This window comes from Mustela nivalis (genome assembly GCF_964662115.1).
Source record: "Mustela nivalis genome assembly, chromosome: X".
In the NCBI taxonomy this organism is placed as follows: domain Eukaryota; kingdom Metazoa; phylum Chordata; class Mammalia; order Carnivora; family Mustelidae; genus Mustela; species Mustela nivalis.
The window spans coordinates 126830707-126856862 of record NC_139040.1 but is presented as its reverse complement, the minus strand read 5'-3'; the positions used below and the strand labels follow the sequence as shown (position 1 = coordinate 126856862).

Here is a 26156-nt window from a genome sequence, read left to right as displayed (position 1 = left end):
TAACTAGAAGCCCCATTCGTGTTTCTGTGTAATGTTACTTATCGTGGCTCATTTAATGCCAGTCAGTGTGACTACCACTCAAATTTTGGTTTGAAGATTTTCACTTACATGGATTATTATTACATTTGGTTTTACTCTTCACGTTTTTCTAAGAGGACGGGCAAAGTTTCTTTTTGAAACAGCAGCGCATCTAACAAAAAGTCGCCTGTATCCCTCTGTGTTTTTCATAGAGCTAGACTCCTCCTGCCCAATTTGTTACGATTTGGTGACATTAAGCCCTAATCTCAAAGGACTGCTTCCCTTTATTAGTGGGATGCCAGCCTTGACCGTCGGCAGCTGGTTGCTGTATTCCTAGGGAGAGCCTTCCTGTAGTGCTGTTTGACCAGAGGGTTCTGATGGCCCTTGGGAGTGACACTGGAGTTCGTTATGTGCTGCCCCGTTTCATCCCTTCAGCCCCGTCTTGGGTGTGAGGGAAAGGGGACCGTTGTGTCGCAGTTGCAGCAGCAAAGCATGGCAGACACCTTGGAAACGAGGCCTCCTCTTCCGGTGTCTCGTTCCCGAAACCAGAATGTCTCAGCGCAGTGGCTCTCAAAGCCTAGCGCACCTGAGAAACACACGTGGGGTGTCGGTGAAACGTGGGAGCTGCCAGGCCCAGCGCCCGAGTCTTGACACGGGCCTGCAGTGGGTGCTGGAAGCTGCCGACGGTGGCGCTCAGGGGACCGACTTTCCCTAGCGGGACAGCATGCTTTTAGCGACAGCGCTGCAGGGCGGGATCTAAGCAGTAAGCAGAGGGAAGGTGAAAAAAGTGTGACGTGGTTTACTGACGGTGACGGGTAATCAGTGCCTTGAAAAAGAGAGCGGTGGCGGGTTCCGCAGAGGCAGGACCCTGTCCGGGATCCGGGAGGTTCGCATCTCCGCGGGACACTTCTTCCAGGATGGCCACTGGGTGTAAGCCCGGGAGAGAAATCCGTGGACGGGGGAGGCGACCCGGTGGGTTGTCAGCTAATCGGGAACGTAGGTGACAGTGCGGACAACTGCCGGCGTCATTTTCACCACAGCTTTTCTTTGAGAAAAAAAATGTCATTTGTCTTCAGCTTTCCAGACTGAAACGCGAGCTGACGCAGATGAAGCAGGAGCTGCAGTCCAAGGAGAAGGGGGTGGAGACCCTGCGAGAGTGAGTTGCCCTGATTGCAGGAGGGGCGCCCTTCCTGGCGCTTCCTCCTGTGCTCCCCTGGGCGCCGCCTGCCCTGGCCCTCCAGCCGGGCCCGCGTTCCCTTTTATGCTTTTCTTTATGCTCCTTTATTTTCCAATCTTGAAGCCTCAGAGTCCTTTTTTTCCTCAAGGGTACTCGGTTCTTTTAAGTGGAGAAACGTGGGAAACAAGACCTTTATTTTCTATTTATGCACGTTCTCTGTAGCTGCGCTGTCCAAGGCATGCAAGGCTGTTTAAATTTGAATTCCACTCTTGTTCGTTTTAGTCTCAAAGTTTTTAATTCTACAATTCCAATATCAATTCATTAGAATGAAATACAATTAAATATTCAGAACCATGTCACATAGCCGCATTGGAAGTGCTCAGCTGTCACTTGGCGGCTGGTGTAGATTTTCTCTGCCTCGGCGTGATGGACATTTTGGACCCGGTGACTCTTCGTGCATCATAGGGTGTTTAGCTCTGACCCCCTGGATGCCAGTAGTACCCTCTCTCCCGGTTATGACAGCCAAGACTACCTCTAGATGTTGACGCTGTCACATGTTTCCTGGAGGGCACATGAGCCCCTGGTTGAGAACCACTGGGCTGGAGGCCACTGGCTTGAAAAGCACAGATAATCGAACATTCCCACTGCCCCAGAACATCCTGTTGCACACTCTGGTCTGTAGGTCTCCCTCCTGTCAGCATCTTTACAGTTAGAACTTTATCCCCACTAAGAGCTTGGGGTTGAATTTCTTTTTGGGGGAGCTATGTTAAGTCAGCAAATTCAGTGAACAAAAGTGATTTTATAAATGGTGCTACTGTTCTTTCGATAGAATTGATTTTCTTGAGAAAGGGTGGCGTATGCCTTTCGGTCAGCCAAGAGTCCATTCTGTCTCGATTCCGAGCCCGGCTTCACTTGCCGAACTTGAGCATGACCTTCACGAAACCTTCTGTGCCTACTTTTCTCATCAGTCAGTGGGGGTGGTTTTCGCTCAGGCTGCTCTGACAAAATACCGGAGACTGGGGGCTTAACCAGCAAACATTGACTTCTCACAGTTCTGGAGGCAGGAAGTCCAAAATCAAGGCATTGGCAAGTGGAATCCGGCGAGGGCCTGCTTGCTGCCTTCTTGCCCTGTCTTTATGTGCTGCTGCTGGTGGTGGTGAGCTCTGGCCTCCGGGGTCTCTTCTTTTAAAGACACTCAATCTGTCATGGGAGACCCCACTCTCACGACCTCCTCTGTTACGGCCCCCCCCGAGGGCCTCCTCCATATACCATCACAGTGGGAGTTAGGGCTCACCTTGTGAACTGTGGAGGGCCAGGCACATTGGGTCTGGAGCAGCGGACATTGGGCCGAATTGTCCAGAGGGCAGCCCCAGGCCGAGCCTGCTCTGGTCAGCCTTCAGCAAGTGGCAGGGGTCCGTGCTGCTGCCTTCTCAGGAAGCGTGGGCCTCATGCCGCTCTCTTGAATCCTGTGTGCGGAGGCAACGACAGGGTGCCGCACCTGACGGAAGGATTGCTCTTTATAGGGGAGGGACACGAGAATGTCAGTGTTTGACAAGTGTAATTATCTCAGCCTCATATAAAGGCTGATTACCGGGCGTGTCAAACCCTGTTGTTTAATACTAGGTTGAGATTTGCTTTCTTAATCATCCAGGATTGTTTTGGTTGATGATTTGTTTGCCCAGTTTTATTTCTGGGCTTATTTATCAAGGACTTACTATAGGCACCAAAGGAGTCACAGTGGAAAGGGGAGCTGGCTCCTGCCTGAGGGGACTTGGACTTGGCTCTCTCTGGCTCTGAGACCCAACCGTGCCTTCTGCAGGTCGTGGCACATGGTGGACTTCAGTAGTCCTGTCCACAGACTTAGTGTGACCTGGACCCTGTCAACCCTGCTGTCAGCTTTCTGTTTCTCTGCGGTTCCCCGGCGGCGTGTGCGCATGTGTGCGAGTGCCCATGCGCTCTCCTGTGATTCAGTCCGCCGTGGGGGTTCCTTTTGTTAGTCCTGGTCAGTATAGCTTTTGAGAAAAGTTTTGCTTGGGCAGAGCCATCTTCTTTCTAGTATCGGCTCCTGGTTTTGTGGCCCATCTTGGCCCTCTGCTGCGGTGCCTCCCAGCGTGCCGATACGGGTCCTGTAACTACCCCAGCCTCCAGATGCTCAGATGTGTGTGAGGCGGCATCTGGATGTGCTGTGGCCACACTTGCCCGTGTCACTTCTGCTCACGGGCCAGGTATGATGTAGGCAGAAGCAAATCGTTAAATTTGGGAGGCCTTCTCAGGTTTCTAGGGCTGTCTGCTTGAACTGGAGATTGACTTCCTCCTCCCCTTTGGCCACACAGTGGCTCTCTCTCATTACCGGGGAGGAGGGCGGGCGCTCGGCAGGGTCTTCGGATGACACGGCGCAACCGAACGTGAGCCTCGTGCCGGCTGCACATTGCAGTTACGACCCTTGTCCCTTGTAGAAGCTCTGGGGAAGGTGATGGAGGTTCGGCGTGCTTCGGAAACACTCTGAAGCCACACAGGACCCCCAAGCCCCGGCCCGGTGCCTCTCCCTGCCGGCTCTGGCTTTGGTAGCAAGATTGACGGCCCCAGGGCCCGTCCCCTTGGCCTCTGCCACCCTGGCCGTGGCCATTCCCTTCTGTGAACACAGAGGTTCCGACACCCCGGCAAACTGAAGGCTGATCGCTAGAAAAGCAAAGGTGCTGGGGCTTGGGGCGTTGGGGGGAGCGAAGAAACCCCTTCTCTTGGCACCTCTAGGAAGTCAGTTCATTGCTTGTAGTGGACCTAATTTCAAGAAGGGGAAGAGGCAGCCTCGGGTTGTTCAGATGTATGGGATGGGAGGCAGCCAGTGCAGGGACAGCTGTGACCGGAGACCTGTGGGGGTAAATGGGTCCCTGCCCAGGGAACCATCCTTCCTCCCTGCCAAAGCCTGTGGGGATGCCCGCCCCTCTCTAGGGGAGGCTGAGGAGGGGCATAGGAGAAGGTTCTGGACCCAGCCTTGGTCCTGGGTGACTCACTGCAGCTTTCCAGCTAGAGCCACCTCGAGAGGCTGTTTAATTGTACATGCTCACTCCGTCTTCCCAGGAAGGAGACAAAGCATGGGCACGCATGCCATGCTTCAAAATCTTTGCAAGTGAAAAATAATCTCGTAGCCTTCCCCTGAGTTATACAGGCTATGTAGGAGACGGAAACAGCCTTATTATTTTTCTGGTGTTGAAGACTGGCTGTTAGGCTTCCATCGAATCTTGCAGGTTGGCGTTATTATTGAGGAATTTTGAAAACCTTCTGTGAGCATGGATGATGTGATTACCTTTCCCCTACTGTGAAATCCTAACTCTAAGCAGATAATACACGAGCCGTGGCATGGAGAAGGGCTTCTTGGATGTTGTTACCAGCATTGATTTAAGGCAGAGACCCTGGGTTTTCCTCCAGAAAATTTTCTGCTGTTCTTGCTTCCCAGAATATCCAGGATATTCTTTTCCAGAGCTCCTCGCCAGGAGTTTAGCCGCTTATAACATTTTAAACTCTTACTTGTTTATCTTGGTGAGCTTTCCTGGCTAGCAAGGAAATCCATCATTACGCTTGGGTCCAAGTGAAGTAAAAAGAACCTTTTGTATTTTTTTTTTTTTTTTAGGTCTATGTGTGTTGTTAATTTTTGTAAATGGGAGCTGGCCATGGACACAGTCTCTGGGTTAGTGGTAGAATAGGGACGTGTGTGTGTGTGTGTGTGTGTGTAACGTATATAAACTTCCACTGATGGAAAATGTCAAGTACACACAAAAGTAGAAAGAACAGTAGCGTGGAGCCCTCCTGTACCCTTCTCCACGCCTCACCACCGAGCCACATGGGGGCCGGTCCTGTTTGGTCTGTCAGCCGGCCACGTCCCCCAAACCCTTACTGCCCTATCGAGGCAAATCCCAGAATCATATTGAATCCACAAATAGCTCTTCTAAAGTTAGGGATCCCTTGTGAAAACACAACTATAATGCCTGTACCCCACTTAATAGTCATCTCTTAACATTATCCCTTCTCCAGCAAGTTTCCCCATTTCTCCGGCGAGTTTGGGTCCAGCTTCGGACGAGGCCCAGGCCCGCACAATATGCTTGGTTGGTGTGTCTCTGAATCTCTAGTCCCCTATCCCTTTTTTTTTGTCTTCCCCTTTCTGACAACTTATTTGTTGAAGAAACCAACTTGCTTGTCCTGTAGAATTTCCCGGACTCTGGATTTCGCTGCTTTCACGTGTGTCCCCCGCCGCCCTCCCACCCCCAGCTCACACAGGTGAGTGTGGTTAGCTCGAGAGGCCTGATCTGATTTGAGTTCAAGTCCTTTTTCTCTTCTTTTTTTGGGGAAGGGGCAAAGTCTGTTTTGTAGCTGATGGTAGCGTTACTTCTGTCGGGAGCCGCAGACTCTCCAGTGACCTGGGGAGTGTCCACGGGTTCCGGTGCGGTCAGCCACATCCGTCCGTTCCTAGTGTTTCCCATCAGCTCCACACCTGATGCTGGGCACGTGCACATACGAAAGCGCTCAGGATACGTTCCCACAGCGGGGTTTGTAGGGTCAGAGGGCAAATGCATGGGTCATACTGAGGAGATGTTGCCAAATCCCCCTGTTGTCTTCTTACCTCTAACCGACGAGTTTCTGTTCCCACGGCTGTGCCAGCAGAATGTGTTGTCAGTGCTTCTGTACTGCTGCCAGTCTCACAGGCGAGAGATAGGATCTCAGTGTAGTTGTAATTTGCATTTCTCTTGAGGCCTTTTATAAACATCTTCGGAGGAGTAGGAGCAGCATTTATGAGTATGAAAGTCTTTTGAAAATCGAGATTTTTGCAGTGAAAATGCTGTTGGGCTCCAGTGCCCTCAAGTTTGTGAAGGTTGTTTAGAAAAATGATCCTCCTGTAACTTGTTAACCACATCCAGGGCCGAGGGCGGGGGACTCAGGAGCAGAACGTGCACGGTTTCCCTAATGGGTGACGGACGAGAATGTGCTGAGTGTGCCAGTAGGTGTGGGAGATTTCCCTCTTGAGTTATTCTAAGATCTCCTGGAGATAGGGAGTACACCTCGTGTCCGGTTCCGAGTTGTCCTGCGGCCAGAAAGCTCATTTACCATTGCTTCAGCCCGAGTTTCCCGTGCTTACGTGCCGCGGAAGCCTCCTTCGGCCAGGACACCCGTAAGGCCCCTGTGTACCAGCGGGACGGCCCGAGATGCCCTGGGAGGGAGGCGCCGTCCTGCCTGCTTCTTAGCATCTGTTTGTTGTTCATGGCATGCTGGTGCCCCTCCTGGCTCCCATTCCCTTCTTGTCTCTTCTGCCGTGGTCACCAGTGCAGCTCACCATTCTCATGCCCAAGTCATGGGGACTCTGGGTATCTCCCATGCTTGTGGCTCCTGCGCTTTCTCTCTTGCTTAGACTACGGTCCCCAGTACAAAATGAGTTGAACCCCATCCTGACCTCATTCCCCCACCCCCGGTGTCACCCCCCCACCCCCGCTCACCTGTGTCTACCCCTGGCCACCCTGTGACTCTCCCCACTGGAACTTTTAACTCCCTGTGCCTGGGACACCCTTTTCCCACATTCCACACACCTGTTCCCTCCCTGCTGTCGTTTTCTGCTCATATGGTGTCTCACCGAGATCCTCGCTTAAATACTGGCCCGAAAAAGGACTTCTTTCCATCACACTCTGTCCTGGAAACTGGATTCCTTTTCCTCAAAACACCAATCACCGCCTGCCCTAGTGAGTTACTTTTTGTGGTCTGTCTTCTTGACGGGCACACCACACGAGAAGGACTTTGCATTGTGCCCAGCGCGGTCCTGGGGACGCAGGTGGGTTGCAGGCAGAGGGCAGGGCTGAGGGGCGTGCATGGACGCTGCCCCAGTTGCTGGGCCGAGGGGCCGGGGTCGCGGCTCCTGGCTGCCGGGAGCCGTTGTGCGGTCCGTGTCCCTGCTGGACACTGGCTGCCCCGTACCACAGGCGGGGGGGTGGTGTCCTCTGCAAGTCGGCCCCGTCGTCGTCTTCTGAACGGCCCTCTGGTACTCCTCTTCTGCAGCTTGCGCTCCGCTGTGGTGTAGGAATCCTAGTCCCTGTTGCTGCTGTGCAGATCCTAGAAAGGGGTGTTGGCTAGATGTTCCGATATCCAGCGCTTTCCTCGCCACGAGGCCAGAGCCTCTGTGCTTCGAGCTCGCCGCTGCCCGCGGCCCCTCTTCCCCGGCCGCCGGGGCGAGGAAGCGGCACCCGTGTGTCTCCTCCGGCAAGAGCGGCCTCCCTCTCCCCAGCAATTCGATCTGGGGCTTAGCGATTTCTGTGCCAGGGGGTTTCGTGCTTTCAGGAGACAGTGGGGCTGCTAACCGTTGGGACAGGCTCGGACCCACGGTATCCCAGGCCCCGGGCCCGCCGGGTGCAGCTGGGCCGCGACCCCCCGCGCTGCGCCGCTGACTCTGGGGCCCGGGGCGGTGGGGGCAGGAGGGGCACGAGCACTGTTCTGGCTGTGGGTCTGCTGCCCCACGCACGACCTGCTGCTGGCAGAAGCTGCTGGAAGCTGCCTGAGGAGCATTCAGGGCCGCCTGCCAGAGCTGGTGGGGTAAAAGATAGAGTCGGAACCAAACTTCGCATCCTTTTGGGTTGTCGTGTGTGGTGTTAGTGCGGGCTAGCCTTAGACGCTTGCTGTGGGCTTACGGAGCCGTTTGGTTTAGGGGCCTTCGGGGTTTGATGTGGTGTGAGTTGGGAGGCCTTGACTTTGAGTGTCTTGCGAACCCGGTGAGGAAGAAGTGAGTGCCAGTGTGAGGGGCCTTGCTGTGTCCCTGACTGGCTCTGTGACCTCGAGCCAGCCTGGAGGACTGCTTTGCTTTGAAAAGCAAAGTGCCTTAGTCCCCGCAGGCTCCTCTAACCAAACACTACAGACGGGGTGGCTTCTAAACAACAGAAATTTATTTCTCGATGTCCTGGAGGCTGAAAGTCCAAGATCCAGGTGCCTGCGTGGATTCTGTGTGGGTTGTCTGCGTGGATTCTGTGTGGATTCTGCGTGGATTCTGCGTGGGTTCTGTGTCTGCGGAAGGCCAGCTTCCCAGTTCCCGAATAGCTGTCTTCTCGCTGTGCCGTCACGTGACGGGAGGGGCAGGGACCTCTGAGGGGTCTGTCTTATCACAGCACTGATCCCTTTCATGGGGGGCTTCTCCCTCATGACCTGAGTACCTCCCGGAGGCCTCAGCACCGAGCACATCCACACGGGGAGTTAGGGTCCCAGCGCGTAACCGGGGGCCGGGGGAGCTCAAGCGTCCTGGTCGTAGCGCACTGTAGAATAACCTACATTTTTATTGTACTGCCTTTTGTTCAGCGGTTATCGCTTTTCTGTCATTTTATTTCAGATGTACAAGCACTCGCTTGGGCTCTTAGTTAAAATTAAAAAAAAGAAAAGACTGTTCTTTTGGCAGTGACAGATGTTACTGTTTTCTTTATGAAATGGAATATATTGGTATTTTAGAAAATACCAGATCCCTGACAACATCCTCTGAATTTGATCAAAGCTCTAGAGGGAATTCTCTCTCTCTCTCTCTCTCTCTTTTTCTTTCTCTGAGCAAAGGGAGAACGTTCTCAAAGAAATGAATCTTGCAGATATAAAGGAAGAGGCTTCCTACCCTTTGCAGTTTTTATTAGGTGAAGATTTATCACAGTTGAAAATTGAAGTGGTGTGAATTCTGGGAAACATTGCTTGTCCGCGTAAAAGCATGCGGGCCCGACCTTGGCCGCTGTGAGCAGGTGCGCGCCTGCAGCGTCTAGGGCCATCTCTGCACTTGGCTGCCCAGTGCTGACTTGAGAACTGGGGGATGGGGGTTTGAACCCGGGCAGCTCTGCCAGATCTTAGCTTGTCATCCTGGGCCACTTAGTTCAACGATCTGAGGCTCAGGTTCTTCATTATAAAATCTGAGAAGGTCCTGCTTATCCCATAAAGCCGGTGAGGGCGTTCCAGGAGGCGACAGATGCAAAGCACACAGCCAGACCCCGACACCCAGTAGGTGCTTCACACATCGAACTATTGTAATGTACTCTTTATACAAATAATTATGTAATATCAAATAGTATATGCTATATCAAATGTTTACGTAAGGTTATGTTTAGTACATAATAATCTTTTTGTAGGAGTATATTCTCATATAACGTAATAGTAATATGCAATATTATTAACGTAATATGTAATGTGTACATATATAATGTAACAATAATATATAACTTTTAAACAGCAGTATTCTGTCTGAAATACCAGGACTTCAAGATCATGTTTCCTGGTAGCTTTCATACTTTGTAAACAGGGCCATCTTCTCCCCTTTCCTTTCCCGCAAACGACACCTTCTGTGCATCTCAGACGTCCCCTGTCCGAGACAGAGCAAACAGAAGGTGCTTGCCCTAGAAGGGGTAAGGCTCTCTAGGGGTCCCCAAGCCGAGGCCGAGGCTCTCCCTTTAGCTGCTCCCGACACCAGTGTGCCCTCAGAACAGAGTGGAAACAGCTGTTCTCGGCCAATCTGCTTTCTCTTCGAGGTCTCAGAGCCACTTGGGTAGAGCTCAGAGTGCAGGTCCGTGGCCTTGAAGTTGAACTGTCGTCCTCCGAGGTGCTCTGCGGTGTCTGCTGGGCAGATGAACGACGGGTCTGCTGATCCCCCCTCCCTGAGGGGATTTGGGGCCCAATCGTAGAAGCTGGTGGCTCGACAGGCTGCTGCCTCAGTCCTTGGGGTTGCTGGTGGCCACACTTAGGCTTTATTGCTGCCAAAAGCCAGAAGGAAGCCACGACACCGAGGTGGGACGCTGCAGCTGACACGTGTAGCGGCTCGAGCCACAGCCTCAGCACCACCTGTGTGTGTCTGCCCTTTTCTGGTTGTTTGATTAGCCTCGATTTTCAAGCAGTTGAAAACGTTTTGCTCTGTGTAGTGGAGTTCCTCTTCTCTGCGCAGGGGGCAGTGTCAGATGATGATAGGTTGGCTGTGATCTTCGCTCTGGAGGAGCAATAGACCTGTTAGCAGAGGGGCTGGTCCTTGACCGTTAGAGAGGAATCCGCTTTCTCTGTCCCTGGGATTTTTGTCTAAGAGTGATGTAAAATAAATCGTTTTCTACTGACTTTATCAGTCTTTGTGGGTTGTCGGTTGTGACATTAAATGAGACGTATTGGAAAGCCTTTTATCAGAAGATGAATACAGGGAGGCATTATTACATAAACGAGTCTGAATTTTCTCTGCAAGAAAAATTGGGCCACTTCTTTGGCTGCTGGGCTATGAGCTAGATGACCTTCAATGTCTGCCTTCTGTTAGATACTCTCGGTTCTCTGTGAAACAGCCAAAAGGGGAAAACATGTGGCCCGGCCATGTTGGGACGTAGGGGTGTCACGGTGGCTTGTGTGGGGACCCATGAGGCACCTGCATCCAAGCCACGGAAGAGGACTTCGGACCAGTTTTCATAAATACATCATCTGTAGCCGATGCAGGCCCAGCAATGCTCTAGAGCCCTGGGGTCTGACTCCAGAGGGAGGGCACGGGTTCTTGCCGGTTTCATTTGTCCTCGTGTTCCACGGGGGCTGATGGCTCAGGTCAGCTTGGGGTTTTGAGTACCGGAGCTGGTGAGTTTTTGACTTTGTGTCCCGTGAGCACGCAGCTTCTGCGTTGTCCTGACAGGCAGAATAGTCCTCGTGGACATTACATGTCCGGTGCCCGGGTAGGCCTTCTCCTGACATTTTCTCCGTAAACGGGAAGAACCTTAAATGGAGGTGTGAAGGGTTGAAGTGACTTACTTGCCCAGGACCCCGCTCTAACGCTGGCGTCTCGCTGGTACTCAGCAGCCTGCCAGGATGCTTCCGTGAGCGGAGAATCGGGGAGTGCGGTCAGGCCATTGTCAAGGACCCAGATTCCCCGCTCACGTGGGGGAAACAGTTTCGTGTAAGGACCTGTGGAATAGGGATCTGGAATCTGAAAGGCCTGCTCATGGCTTTGCAGAGGAGGAGCTCATGCCGCTTGTGGACCAAAGTATTCCAGCCTCCCGAGCCCTGAGGGCCTCCAAGGCTCAAGATTTGGTGGGGAAGGTGAGACAGAGGGCGCGCTGTAGGAGGCTGCCGGCTCCGTGAGGGCCCGAGCCAAGCCTCGGCTTGGTCAGCAACCACTACCACCACCCAGACCCGGCCTCGTGTGCGCGGGGGCAGATGAGTCGGAAGGAGAGAGGGACGGAGGGTGGGAGGAAGTTGGAGTGGATGGAAGGAAGGGTGAACGGGTGTGGGATGGAAGGAAAGAATTGGAGAGGTGAGTAGGAGGGGGCGAGAGAGAGAGAGAGCAACTGGAACCAGAATGAGGTAGAAGAAAGGTAGAGGAGACAGGGAGTTCGCAGTTTTATATGCGGACCTCATATTGCATCGTTCACAACTTTTCTTCTGTCCCTTATGTGCTTGCACGCAGATGTCATTCGTATGTTTGTTTAATAGACATTTTTGACCACTAACCCAGGTGCTGGGACTCAACAAATAAGACACGGTCCTCCGCTCAGAGAGGAGTTTAAAATCCCAGGAAATTACTCAAGCCACTGTTGGTTGCGTAATCATTAGTAGAGGTCGTGAGAACCGGACCGGCAAGGCCTCACCTGTGCTGGCTGTTCTGGAGCAAAGAAAAGTCGTCCGCAGGTCGAGCCTCCTCTCTGTGTATTACCACAAGCAAGGAAGGGTTCCTGGGATCTTTAATTTTCTCTGCCAAACCAGTGTGTTTAACTTGTGTCCCATCTTTCTAAAAAGCTTCTGAGTTTTTCACTGTTGTTCAGCCTATCGCTGGACTCTCTCGCACAGAATAACTCTTGCGTTTTCGTTTTAAACCAGGATTGATCGGAAGATGTCAAGCACTCACACCAGCTACAAACCGGATGAGGCGCAGGCGATAATGACTGAGCTCCGGACCATCAAGAAAGCCATCTGCACCGGCGAGAAGGAGAGGCGGGACCTGATGCAGGTAGGGGCTGGCCCTCTGTGCACCCTGTGTCCGTCCGTCTGCCTGCCTGCGTGTCCATCTGTCTATTCGGTAACATGTTAGGAAACTCTAGGTTTGTGATATATATTGTGTATTTGTCATGTATACAATTCATATATACTTTAAAACGTACATACATCTCATACATGTATGTATGTTCTTTATGTGTGTGTATGTTTCTGCATACTGTGTATTAAAATATTTAGAAGTATGGGTGTTAGTTTCCTAGGGCTGCCATGACACCGTGCCACAGACTGGGAGAGAGCACCTGAAAGGCATTCTCTCAGAGTCTGGAGGCCAGAGGTTCATGGTCAAGGTGCCGGCATGGCCACGCTCTCTCTGAAGGCTCTAGGGGAGACCCTTCCTCACCTTTTCCAGCATTGGGAGCTGCTGGCGATCTTTGCCGTTCTTTGGCTCATCGATGCCCTGCTCTGATCTCTGCCTTCATCGTCCCATGGTGTTTGCCCTGTGTCTCTGTGTCTACATGCTTCTCTTCTTATAAGGATGCCAACCACAGGATTCAAACCCACTCTGATTCAGTATGACCTCACCTTCGCTTGATTCCATCTGCAAGGACTCTCTTTCCAAATAAGCTCACTCTCACAGGCTCTTAGCACTTGGATGTATCATTGCGGAAGACACAGTTGAAGCCATAACGATGGGCAACACAGATTGTTCAATAATCAAAATAATTTAAGGGGCGCCTGGGTGGCTCAGTGGTTAAGCCGCTGCCTTCGGCTCAGGTCATGATCCCAGGGTCCTGGGATCGAGCCCCGCATCGGGCTCTCTGCTCAGCAGGGAGCCTGCTTCCTCCTCTCTCTCTCTGCCTGCGTCTCTGCCTACTTACGATCTCTGTCTGTCAAATAAATAAATAAAATCTTTAAAAAAAAAAAAAATCAAAATAATTTAAGAAGTCTGATGAGAAATTGGCTGCCACCTCATTCACTCATCCCCAGTAACTACTTCTGTTAGCTTCTTGGGTGGCCTGCCAGCATTTTTACAGACACGGGAGAGCATGAGCACATGTTCCACTGTCCCCACAGGAAGGTGGGGCTTCCTCACGTGACCCTAATGCCCTGTCCCCTTTTCCGCACGTGTCCGCATGAGCTTCTGCCTTCCTCTATGTAGTATTCCAGCTCATGGGCAGATTTTAGTTATGTGGCTGGGATCGTTGGAGCTTTCTACTGCTTTATTTTTTGGTCCCTTGGACTTCTGGGGATTTGGGTATTTTTAGAAAAAGCTTGATTTTTTGCATGTGGAGGTGCACTGGTGTTTTGACCTGGTCCTGGGGTGCACTCCGGTGCTTCTGTTACGGCTTTCATTTTTTGCTCAACGCCCCGAGTGCCTGGTAGGCGCGTGTCTGGATTCTGCCGAAGGACATGTGAAGCAGAGCTCGGACTTGTGGCCCAAAGGAGACAGGTGCGCACATAACTGCCTTGCACGGCAGTGCTTCCAAAGTCAAGGTCAGGAGACTTGTGGAGTGTCCCCACAGTGGGTGTTCAACTGCCCGTTACTGGGCACTACACCAAGCCTGCTGGATTAAGGCTCTGGAGGTACGACCCACCAGTCGGTATTTTCAGGTGCCCTCCCAGGTCACGAGAGGTAAATGGTCAACGGTTCAATTTTCTCTAGGCGCTGGTGGCAGGAAGAGCTCCTGCCACTGACTGCAGCCTCTGAGGGCAGCGTTGGACAAGGTGCGGTGTGGTCGTCCCCCATTTAATCTAAGCCCAAACTCCGGGGCTGAACCAGGTGGTAATCCACCGTGGGGCTTGGAGGACTTGCCCCAGGAGGTTGAACTAACTTTTCTGCCTTGGCCTTTCCAAGTGTGCTGAGCTGGGGCAAGCCACCCACTTGTCTCGAGTGGCTCCCCACCGGGGACACTTATAGAATTTCCATAAGAAGCTCCAGACCCCAGCGTCCTCTTTGAGAAGCTCCTGGGAGAGGCCTGGGCAACGTCTTCTCTAGGAAAATCCAAGAAGTTGTTCTGTCTTTTATGACCTTAACAGTACTGGCCCATTTCAGCATGCCTCCATCTGGATCCAGAGCCAGCTATGCATGTCATGCTGCACCTGTGCGTTCTGGTGTCTATGGAAACGTCTGCTGGAGAGAGATATATTCCAGAGTCTTCTAGAAAATTGTAGAAAATTGTAGTTCTTTTTTACTTCCACCCAAAGGAGTTACGTACACAAGGAGATACAGTTACTCTAGTTTCTGGTACACTAACATCCATATGCGAGGACTCTTAACCATGTAGAATTACGACTGAAAAATCAGGCTCTAAAAATACATAAACCTCACCTGGGAGTGGTTTTCCTTTTGTGTGGTGTATTGAAATCTCAAGGCGGCATTCATCTCTGTCAGACTCATTTATCGATGCAACATTTTGGATGGCAGTGCTCCTCCCATTTTATTGAGGTACAGTTGACAGATAAAATTTTAGAAATTTAAGGCGTTCCACCTGATGACTTGCTATACACATAGAAGGTGGAATGATGACCACGATGAGGTTCGTTAACACACCCATCGCCTCACATCGGTTAGGGTTAGAAAGTTTCTATCACACACAAAGAACTCAAGTAACTCGTTTCCTTCTGTTGCAGAGTCTGGCCAAGCTGACCGATGGCTTCAGGAATAGCTTTTCTCTCAGCGACCCTCCGCAAGACTTCCCTCACAATCCAGCTGTGCCCGGCGATTCCTTACCTCAGCAGTTCTGCGATGCTGGGTCTCAGACTGACATCATTGGAGAGGTACGCCAAGAACGGAGCCACGAGCCGAGGGTGCCAGGACAGAAAAGAGCTGGTTTTGTGCTGCCATCGCTCATTTGTTTGATTTTGCCACTTTCTCTTCAGAAATGTTTTCCCTTTTGTGCCATTACATTTGAAGGAAAAATCCAGCTGTAAAGACTCCATGACCTGGAAGGCAATTGAATTGCTTATTACCTCTGACCTTGTGATTTGGGTTCTTTAAAACAGCAGACTCCTGAGAATTGAGTTTAGATGTGTGTGTGTTTTAAGATTTTTTTATTCAGAGAGAGGAGGAGTGTGGGGGTGGGGGGCGCAGAGGGAAATGGAAAAACTTAAGCAGACTCCACGCTGAGTGGATCATGACCTGAGCCAAAGGCAGTTGCCCAACCAGCTGAGCCACCCCAGGCGCCCCTCCATGTCCTTTTGTTAGACGAGGGGATAGAGGTGCCAAGTTCCCAGAGGTCATGTGGCCAGGGAGAGGCAGGTCTTCCTGGGTTTGAATTGACATCTCTGAGGCCTAAACACCTGTGCTTTCTTCTGCATCACACACTTGTAAAAAAGTGTATTGAAAGGCTGAACTGGATTGGTTGGCTATTGCTGCATAACCAATTACTCCAGAACCTAGCATCTTAAAGATTTTGTTTACCTATTTGACAGAGAGAGATCACAAGCAGGCAGAGAGAAAGAGAGGGAAGCAGGCTCCCTGCTGAGCAGAGAGCCTGATGCGGGACTTGATCCCAGAACCCTGAGGTCATGGCCTGAGCCGAAGGCAGTGGCCCAACCCCTGAGCCACCCAGGGACTCCAGAACCCAACGCCTTTATTATTTCAGACTTACACCATAGCTCAGGAGTCTGGGCAGGGTCCTCTGCCTCAGGGGCTCTCGCAAAACTGCCAGTGAGGAGTCACCCAGGGCTGGGGTCTCATCTGAGGCCTCAACTGGGGAAGGGGCCACTCTGAAGCTCACATGACTGTTGGCAGGATTCACTTCCTCATAGGTTGCTGGACGGAGGGCTCTGCTTCTTTACCGTACAGACCTCTCCGGCACAGTAGCTCGCTTCATCAAAGTGTGCAAACTGAGAGTCTGTTGGCAAGATGGAAGTTACTATCTTTTATAATGGAATCACAGAAGTGGCTTCCCGTTATCTTCCCATCATGTGTTGTATTCTACTGGTTACAGTCAAGGGCATTCTCAAGGGGATTTCACATGGGGTGAGTCCCAAGAGGCAGAGACCATTGGGGACAATCTTAGACACCTGCGCAACTGACTTTGTTCTCACTTCCGTGCTATATGACTATACTGGAACCTGTTGAATCCATTGGGCCGTAGGTTTCTCCTTTTTTGACCAAGATGTCCATTTTGTTCTCAAAGAAGAGTGCAAACACAGACCTTAGAGATCTATAGACAGCATTGAGAAGAGTGGTGTTTTTTTTTTTTTTTAAAGATTTTGTTTATTTATTTGAGAGAGGGAGAGAGAGGGAGAGCATGAGAGGGGAGAAGGTCAGAGGGAGAAGCTCTGCAGAGCGAGGAGCCCACTGTGGGACTTGATCCCAGGACTCCAGGATCATGACCTGAGCTGAAGGCAGTGGCTTAACCGAGCCACTCAGGTACCTGAGAAGAGGTTCTAAGAAATGACATTTCTTGGTCTTGATGAGCTCAGGGTGATGAGGTGACAAGTAGCCATTTCCAGTGTAGACAGATTCTGGAGCTGTGATGTTATAGCCTAAAGATATTTATGTTAAGGAAACCGTGGAGAAGGGCTTTGGACAAGGCTGTTAAAATGTGCACGATGGTGACCCATCTCACTGGAGAGCACTTGCTCCACCCCTCATTCAAAGCAATAAAGATGTAGAGAAATTCCTATTGACTTATATCAAAATTGGTATCAATAAATTTAGCACTAGTCGTTCAAATAGAATATTTTCAAATGTTTGTTGACATGAGGTTACTTAAAAAAAAAAAAAAAAAGACTTAGTGGCTATAACATGTGGTCTAGGTAAGGTCAGATCTACAGAGATAATTGATTAATGAACTAGTGTTATATGTTTCCAGGAATGAAGGGAGAGGTAACTGAGGTGAGCTATAGTTACCTCCCATACAGGTCTTTTTGGTTTTGTTTTAGGAATTGTTTAGTTCAGCATAATTGGTATGAAAATATATAACACAGCTAGTGATCACGTCGGAGTGCTACGTTTCAGTTCCAGCTCCTGGGGTGATGGGCCCCATCAGACTCTTCCACATGTTGCTTTCCTTCCTTTTGACCTTCAGTTCTATAACATGCTACGTAACATTCCGAGGAGGCCGGTAGCCCATGTCTCATCCAGCTAGTCCGCCTTCTTCAGATCTCGCGACTTTGCACAACATTCTTCTGCATTCATTGAAGAACAAGAGAACGTACTGTACAAAATGGGATGAATATTTTTGTCTTTGTGTCAACTTCAACTGACTAATTCCCCATTTTTTTGAAACTTAATTTGTTGTTGTTGTTAAGAATTACACAATAGATGAATACATTTCCACTGTTAAAAAAAAAAAATCTACCAGTGTTGGGGGAGCAAAGTCTTCCCAGGTCCACTCGCAGCTTCTGCCAGCCAGGGTGGTGGGCGAGCCCTGTTGGGTGTGTTTCCTTCCAGACCCTTGAGAAATGGAAATGCAAAGACAAATGAAAATATTCTCCACTGTCGCTGAAAGTTTAAATGAATTCTCTGTTTTGAAAATGTGTCTTTAATATGTCTCTTCCCCCTTTTTTTCCTTCTGTTCCGGAAAGTTTGTCTTTGATGATAAAACAAGACTTGTGGATCGTGTCAGGCTTAATTGGCAGTATGAGGAGGCCAGAAAGAGGTAAGAAGCTCCTTTCTCAAACCTCGCCTTCTGCCTCCTTCCTTTCTCCCCTGGAAAGAGGTTTTGTGGAGCTCCAGGCTGGACTGTCCACTTTTTATCAGAAAGCAGTGTCTGCTAGAATGCAAAATCCACGATCTTCCTTTCTGGGTAAGGCTCTTAATGCCCGTGACAAAATTTCATGTGCATTTAAGATGCGTAATTCTCACTATTGTGGACGGTTCTGAAGCCATGACTGAAAAAAGACGGAGACTTCTCAGCTTCTGTCTCCACCCCCCGCCCGCCCTGCCTCCCGCCCAGCCACCGTCCCTCAGACCTGCTTCAACAGAATTGCCTTATCTTTTATATATGTCGTTTCTAACTGCAGAGGTTAATGGAAACAGTCACATATCTTGGTTTAAAAGACAGTTTAATAAGGACCAGGTCAGCAGGTGCTCGCGGTTCCTCGGCCGCGGGACTTGGGTGGAGAGCATCGCAGCCTTTTCTGTTGACTTTCACTGTAAATCATCCGCCTTTGGAGAATGGAGACTTGAGCCTGTCTGTACATGTTCAGAATTTGTCTTCTGTCCGCCTCTCCCAGCCCTAAGCATCGGACAAGGGCAGAATGGATGCAGCGCGGAGCGCTCGCGGGCAGGCTGGGTTTGTGGCACATCCTGTTCCTCCCCGCCTCCGCAGGACCCTGGTTCCCGTATTCTGACCCTGCCCTAGCTTTCGGGTCCCCTTGCTAGAAACCCTCTCTCTCTTTTGTGTCTTCTGGAAAGAGCCTTAAAACCAAATTATTTCCACATATGTGCTTCAGGAAGCTATGAAGCATGTCTTTTCAAAAAAAAGTCTTTTAGTCACATGTGAACTATTTTCTGAGAGGCTGGGGGAGAAGGAGCACAGTGCCAGGTGGGGTCAGGGGGTCCCTTCTGGAAATGAGATAGTTGGGTCGGCTGCAGATCCTGTATCGTTCATGATGTCTGGAAATCCACTTTGTTGCCTTTTTAGAAAATGTAAAAATAGCAACAAAAGCGGATCAGATGACTCCGTGCTGGAGGGCCGGCGTGAGCGGACACGGGCTTTCTCATTGCTCGGAGCTCGAAGCCCCGCTTCTTCCTGGCTTCTCACCTCGTATCTGGGCTGGGCCTTCCGTTTCCACACGGACCACTGCCAAGTGCAGTCAGCCGTGCTGCTTATCACTGTGGTCATGTTCTCCATGTGCCCCGCGTGCTTTCTCCTGAGCTCGAGGCTGTCTGTCGGGCCGTGGTCTGCTCGGAATACGCCTCTGCTCTTTCTTGCATGTTTCTGCTGGGCTGCACAGTGTGGGTGCTGGAATTTGCTGTGTCGTATTAAAATGCAGAAAATAGTTGGTTGCTATGCTTTGCGACATAATTGTTACGTGTTTTGCTGCGACATTTACTAAACATAGCAAGTGATTTCTTTGTTTTCTAGAGGTACTACGGGTACACAGTGAGTAACCTTTTAAATGCTGAGACAGCGCTATTTCAGGATGCCCAGGACCTTGTTAGGAATTGCACGCAGCTGCGGGGGTGGAGGGGGCAAGACCCAGGTGGGCCAGAAATGCCGTTCTGGGCTCCATTGGCCACATTTAAATATCAGGTACCCACGTGGAGATGTCCTGGATTGGCTTGCACAAGCACGACGTTTCTTTTTCCCATTAGCACAGTGGTTCCCACCGGGCAGAGCGGAGGAGAGGGGACTTTATCCTTAGGGGACTCTGGCCGCGTCCTGAGGCAGGTTTGGTTGTTACAGCTCTGGGGGACCTGCTCGGCCGCTGCTCAGCATCCTACGGCGCACTGGCTGGCCCCACACAGAGAACGAACCCCCGTATATCACCAGTGCCGAGGCCGAGAACCCCTGCTCTGGCTGGAGGACTGTGGTGCCTCAGCGGGGCCATCCCCACAGGATTTCCTGCTGGCCTCCATGTGTGGGTGACCCCACTAGCTTCATCCGCACCCCCCAGCAGTGGGCAGAGGAGCTGCTGGGAGAATGGGAGATTGTACTCCTGTCTGTGCCGTATCTAACCTTGTTCTGGACATTTCAGAAAAGACAGTGTGCTTTATGCGATGCGATGACGGATGGTCTTCAGCCTGTTCGGGAGATAAACTCCTCCCCAAGTAACAAGAACATGTCGGTCTATCAGTGGCTCTGCCTGCGGGTGACGACCTCTCGCTGCCCCACCCCAGGACCTGCTGGGGCTGTGCGTGCGCGTGTGTGCGCACTTTTGTTTTCCTCTTCGTCTTTATTATAAAAATAGTACATGAGTACATTGTTTTTGTCGCAGGCGCGCACAGCGGAGACCACCCACTTCCCCTTCTCTGATGCCGCTTCCTACCCTTCGTGGTTTGGTGTGACACCTTCCAGGCTTTGACCTAAACATTTGAATAAAGGAAGCCCATGTAGTTAAACGGAGGATGTGATGGGCATCTGGCTTAGAGTGCACAGCCCTCCCTCCGTGCACAGGCACCTTAGACGGGGTGTAGTTCCTCCCTTTCACAAACAGCGCACATCTCTTCACAGGCCCCAGCCTCGCAGAAATGACCGTTTCCTCGAACTGATACTTAGTGATGAAATGTACAGATCTTAACGCGCATATGTTGAAAGGTTTCGGAGGGGCGCCTGGGCAGCTAAGTTGGTCAAGCGTCTGATTCTTGATCTCAGCTCAGGTCTTTATCTCAGGGTCCTGAGTTCGAGCCCCACGTGAAGCCTATTTTTTAAAAAAAAGAAAGTTTTGATAGATAACCCCACATTGCCTTCCAGAATGACTTAGCCATGCTGCACTGCCACCAACGCCAATTAAACATCTTTATTCTTTGTCAGTTTTCCTAGAGTAACAGGCAGAGACCTTCTCTCAGTTGTCATGTGCTTCTCCCTTGTGTGAGTGCTGCATTTCCTCGTGCTGGTCAACATAATTTTGTGTGATTTTTTGATTCTTTTAATTGCTGGGTCTGAATTCTTTTTTCTAGACAAGTGATCCTTTCAAAACATGTTAGATGCTGTCATTCCCCTGTTCCACATGGCTCTCGAGCCTTGAAGGAGGCTGCTTTTGCTCCCCAGGGAACAGTTTCGGTCCTCAGGACTAGCGACAGGGCACTGCCGGCAGCCAGTGGGTGGAACCCAGGAGGCTGCCGACCAGCCCACAATGCACAGGGTGGCCTCACAGCAAAGACTTCAGCCCCCCAGGGTGTCAGTAGTGCTTCAGCTGAGAAACCTTACTCTTGGCCTTCTGCTTTTACTTCTAAATCCCTACTGTGAGGAGCCAGTTTTCCACTAACCCCGGGCGTTAGCCCACTCCCTTCCGTGTCCTCCCTTGCCTGGTTGTGGACAGACACACTGGGTCTCCAGCCTACCAGGCACACTCCTGACTTAGTGCCCAGAGTTGGCAGAATCACGGCCCCCTCAAGGTGTTCACGTCCCAGTGCTCAGAACCTGGTGGCTGTGTTGCCTTCCGTGGCAGAAGACACTTTGCAGATGGGATTACGTTAAGGACCTCGAGATCGGTGATAGTTCCGGAGGACCCAAGAGGGCTCAGTGTCGTCACTAGGGCCCTTAGAAGAGGGACAGTCTGGAAGGAGATGTGAGGAGGGAAGCAGAGAGCAGAGAGGCATGGGCCACAAGCCAAGGCCTGGGGGCAGCCCTGAGAAATGCCAGTGCCATGGATTCTTCCCTGGAGCCTCTAGAAGGATCACCGCCCTGCCCACCCATTTTGGCCTTTGGACTTCTGAGCTCTAAGATGATGGTGTGTGCGGTTTGAAGGCACCGAGTCTGTGGGCTTCTGTTACAGCAGCACGAGGACACCCGCACCGTGCTCTGGGCCTTTGCTGTTTCCTCTCCTACGGGTGGAATACTTGGTCTCAAGTCGGTCAGGTGGCTTCTGCTCTCCTCTTGGTCCCCTTGTCGGAGATGCTTCCTTGATTGTCCGGAATGAAGTAGCCTGCCCCATTCCCGCCCCTGTCACCCCGATGCTCCCAGCAGATGTGACCACACAATGTAATGTATGATGTGACCACACAATGACCACAGAATGTAACCCATTCTCTGCGTGCGTGTTTTCTTTTTTATCATCTGTTTTTCCCTCTGAGAGCGTAAACCACACAAGGGCCGGGAGTTTTGTCTGTTTAGGTCATTGCTGTGATTCCAGTAGCTGAACACCACTGAATAGCTATTGGATGAGTAGACGAAGGCCCCGTCCCGACGCACTTGCTGTCTGGCCCTTGCTTCCGGCAGCGGGCAGGCAGAAGGCGTCCTGGCAGCCCAGGGCAGCTCCAGGTGGACGGCGCTGCTCGTGGGTCCCTTCCCCAAGGCCCACGTCCTGATGGGAGCCTTGAGGTACTTCTCCTTGAGCTGAGGAGAGAAAAGGCATCAAGACGTGCCTGTCTCTAGGGATCTAACAGGTGGGGAAGGTCTCTCCATTTCAAGAACCGTGCTTGCAGGATCTGTAATCACACCAGGCTCAGCTTACAGCTCTTGGGCCTTCATGGACATTTGAAGAGGCTTGTGATCTTGACTCTTTCTATAATGATTTCTCTTCCTGGGTGTTGGAGGAGATGGCATTGGCACTACACCCTGAAGGATGCTGGGATTCTGGGTGCCTGTGCATTTGGGGAGCAGGGAGCAGGGTGGAAAGTTGTGCGATCGCAAGTCTCCGAGGAGGTGGGGGGTCGGTCTGCGGCAGCGGGACAGGCTTGTCGTTGCAGAACGAAGGCGAGCGGGGATGGGGACGGAAGAGGCTGCGAGCAGGGAGGCAGGACCGCATCATGGCAGACCACTGGTGCCTTGGAAAGGAGTTGAAATTGCTGGGCATTCTAGGACCTTTGAGTCGGGAATGTTCAGTGTGAGCCGTCCAAGAGGGCAGTGGGAGGTACTGTCTGGGAATCTTCGGCATCTAGGTGATACTGAGGTCGCAGGGTGGCAGAGCTCACCTTGGGAGAGAGCGTGCACTGAAAAAGGAAGAGAATTCACGGTTGAATTGTAAGAAAGTCCCATAGCTATTGGCCTAGTGAGAGTGAATTTGCCGGAGAGGCCAACAAAAAGTCCTAGAGAGCCTGGCTAGGAGCGAGCAGAAGAGAAGAAGAGGTAAAACCTCAGAAGATACTCCCCTGCGGGGACCCACAGCGATGGAGGAGATGCTGGCAAAGGGCGAAGGACAGACCGACCTCCTTCCCAAGCACTGCTCCGAAGTGTCCCTGTTCCACCGCGGTCCACCGTGCACAGGGCAAAGGAGCGCAGTGGCGGGTTTTTATCACGCGGATTGGCTTTTTTTTCCATTTAAAGAACTCTTGTTCTGATCATTTTTTTCCCCTGTTAAAATACCTTCCTCTTACAAAATAATGATGATAGTTGATGTAAGTTTTTTGCAAAATCTCCACTTGGGAAAATAAAAAGTCGGCTGCCCTTCATCAGCCCCCCCCCCCGTGTGACGTGGATGGCGCTCCCCGGAGCCTAAAGGAGGCGAACGGCCCCAAAGAGAGAGTTCTCAGAGGCCCACTTCGTGGCTGAGGATCACTTAGAAGGTGGATCTGGAGTTTGGATGATGAGTTGCTGTTCTCATTGGACTTGAAGCTGCTTTAAAATGTCTGTGGAGCATTCTTGTCAGCAGAGCCCCACCCTCTGTCCAGCAAGGCTGTTGATCGCGGTGCCCTCTGTGGGGCACCTGTGGTTCTGCTCCCCTGAGGTGGCTGCAGGGCACCTTTCCAGACCCCGTGGAGTAATTCGATTTTGCCTCTAGTTACTGAAGTGAGTTTTTCTAGATCTGGCTTCATCTGGTGAGCGAGTGAGCGCCTGCCTTGTAACCTACTCGGCTGTTGGTCACACAGTTGCCCGCTGCACCTGGGAAGGCGCTCTGCTGGCCACACCTTGGAGCCGTGGTCAGGACAGCCTCACGTCCCCACCCCTCTGTAGACATGTGACATTAGGGAGGTTCATTCCTCCACGAGAAGATCAGCTTGCCTACCCTCCGCAGAACCTCCTGGGCTTTACCACTTCTAAGCTGGGAGTGTGTGTGGGGGGGTGTATTTCAGAGATGTCTCCCTTGCATGTCTAGATTTGAGATGGTTTTTCAGAGTCGTGAAATTGTCAACATGCAGTGTTCTGGACAACGAGAAGTATCAGGATGTATTCAGATCTAAAGGAAGTTTGTGGAAGTGGGACTCATAATTCCAAGTGGTGGTGATTGCTAGAGTATTCCCTAGACCAAACTGCCACTCTCGTGATGACTGGTTTTGTGTTTTCAGCTCCGGCTCATGTGAAATGTACCAAACAAGTGCTTCTTTGTTTCCCTTCGGGAAGTCACTTTGGATTCTCAAGGCAGACCTTATGATTGGAATATTTTCACATTATTGGTTAAAAATTTTAGAATTTTTCTTTTCTTTTTTTTTTTTTTTAAAGATTTTATTTATCTGAGAGAGAGTGAGAAAGAGAGCATGAGAGCGGAATGAGGAGCTGGTGGAGGGAGCCTGATGCGGGGCTCGATCCCAGGACCCCAGGATCTCTTGACCTGAGCCGAAGGCAGACACTTCATCAACTGAGCCACCTGGGCACCCCAAAATTTTTTAGAATTTTTCAAAGCCAGTTTGGAAGAGCAAGGCTTGAACCAATCCCGGTGACACAGATAGTTCCTTATTTTTAACCTAAGAGCACTTGTTCCAGAACTGTGCACAAACTGTAGCTGTTTCCATAGCAACACTCACAGTCCAGCTAGGAACAAAACATATGGCCCATCCAGTTTCTCTGTGTCTTAGCATGTGTTGCCAGGATGGGTCCTGCTGTTCCTCCGCTGTCCGGAATCAGTGTCCTGTTAGGGTTCCAGTCAGCTCGACATTTAACTCAGTCAGTAATTTTATCACCCACCTGACCTCAATCTTAGCTGAGGATTTCTTAAACTTCTGCTGTTCACTTACATGGATATTTACAAAAAGAAAACTAAAGAGAGAAAGCATAAGCAGTATCAAATCTGTAGCTGTGATTGAAATCTGAAGGCACATGTCTCGAGGCTGACACCGTGTCCCAGAATGTGGCCGTGCCGTCCTGCCATGTCTCATAGCCATCAGATGGGACCGTGGCTTGCCTGGAGTTCTGTCTCCCTTCCAGAAAGCAGCCATATTTTAGGAACACGCAAAATTATATGGTAGACTGCAGACTTTAGGTATAAATTTAAATAATTAAGGATTATTTTAGATATATAAAATATATCTCAAAACTGTGTTATATTAGAAGTGCATTTTTTACAGTAAAAATGCAAATCACATTTGGGATTTCCGTGTGAATTGTGAGGGTCTCAGTAGTTTCTGCAGCATCAATGCAGGTTTCCATTCATGGTTGAATGGTGCCTGGGTTGTAGCAGGAAACCTGTTCAGGGAAACACAGTGAGGGAGAATGATTCCTCTTTTACTTCTGCCTGCATCAAAGCTGCTCGGGGGATCGAATTTGGAGATCACATAATAAATATGTGATTTAAGGATGTGCTTTTGCTTCTTCTCTGTCATGAGCACTCGGACATACATTTTAAAGCTTTTAAAGGCATTTGCAAGAGGTTATGTATCTTCTGCTAATCCTGATGCACGAAGTGTCGTCCTTGCAGATGGCTTGTTTCCAGGCCAGCAGCAGAGTAGACGAGGCACACGGCGTCATAAGCAAAGCCGGCTTGCCTGTCCCATGGTGAATGCACGAGAAGTCACTGAAGGAATCCTTCTAGAGCTTTTGGCTTCCAGTGCAGACAGACAGGACGTATGTGCCTCACCCCCGAATGTCTGCATCTGGAGTGTGGCTGTACGGAAGGAAATGGCACTTGGCAATATCTCTCTGTGTTCTTCTAGAGTCACAGCTCTGGGACGACCATGCACTCATTTGCATCCTTGTGAGATTTAATTATGTGAACAAGCACTCCTCTTCAGCATAGAAACGCTTGCCCCATGATCAGCACAGCCCGAACAGCTTTTCCGGGTGGGCCACATGAAGTCGGTTTTGTCCTAATCTTGTCTGTTCTGCCAAGGTGGTCCCTTGCCGTGTGTCTGTGCGTACTTGTCCCGTAAGCCGTGCACTGTCACGGTACACTGGGTGTCACTTGGACCACTGTGCTATTTGTCTTGTCCTTCGGTGGACAGATCTTTTGAAGTTGGCCCTTCGCCTCTTTTTCCACCTATAATTCTTCTCTTCGTGCATTCTGTTTTTCTGGTAGCGGATATGACTTGAAATTTGCCTGGGAAGAGGAGGATTATCTAGGGCTGCATCTCCTGCCCCCCTCGGCAGCTTGAATGCTTGTAGAACGGCAGCTGACCAGCACTGGGCCGGCTCACGTGAAATCTTGATCACCTCCCGTGTACACCTCAGAAAACTCACAGGGAGTGCTTTTAAAAACGTGGACACCTGTAGCATGTGAATGAGAATTAGTATATGTTACAGAATAA

The 26156-nt window shown here is 50.8% G+C and overlaps 1 protein-coding gene across 4 annotated transcripts in view; it reads left to right on the top strand.

Annotated features, from left to right (window-relative positions):
- Positions 1–26156, top strand: part of WWC3 (WWC family member 3) — a 109881-nt gene that overhangs the window by 53087 nt on the left and 30638 nt on the right. For 3 of the 4 annotated variants that reach the window (XM_082717119.1, XM_082717118.1, XM_082717121.1), the window contains 4 exons: positions 1095–1174; positions 12020–12149; positions 14768–14914; positions 17678–17751. In XM_082717119.1, coding sequence (XP_082573245.1) covers positions 1095–1174; positions 12020–12149; positions 14768–14914; positions 17678–17751 — 431 coding nt within the window. The remainder of the gene's footprint in view (positions 1–1094; positions 1175–12019; positions 12150–14767; positions 14915–17677; positions 17752–26156) is intronic. The other variant, XM_082717120.1, reaches the window with a different exon arrangement.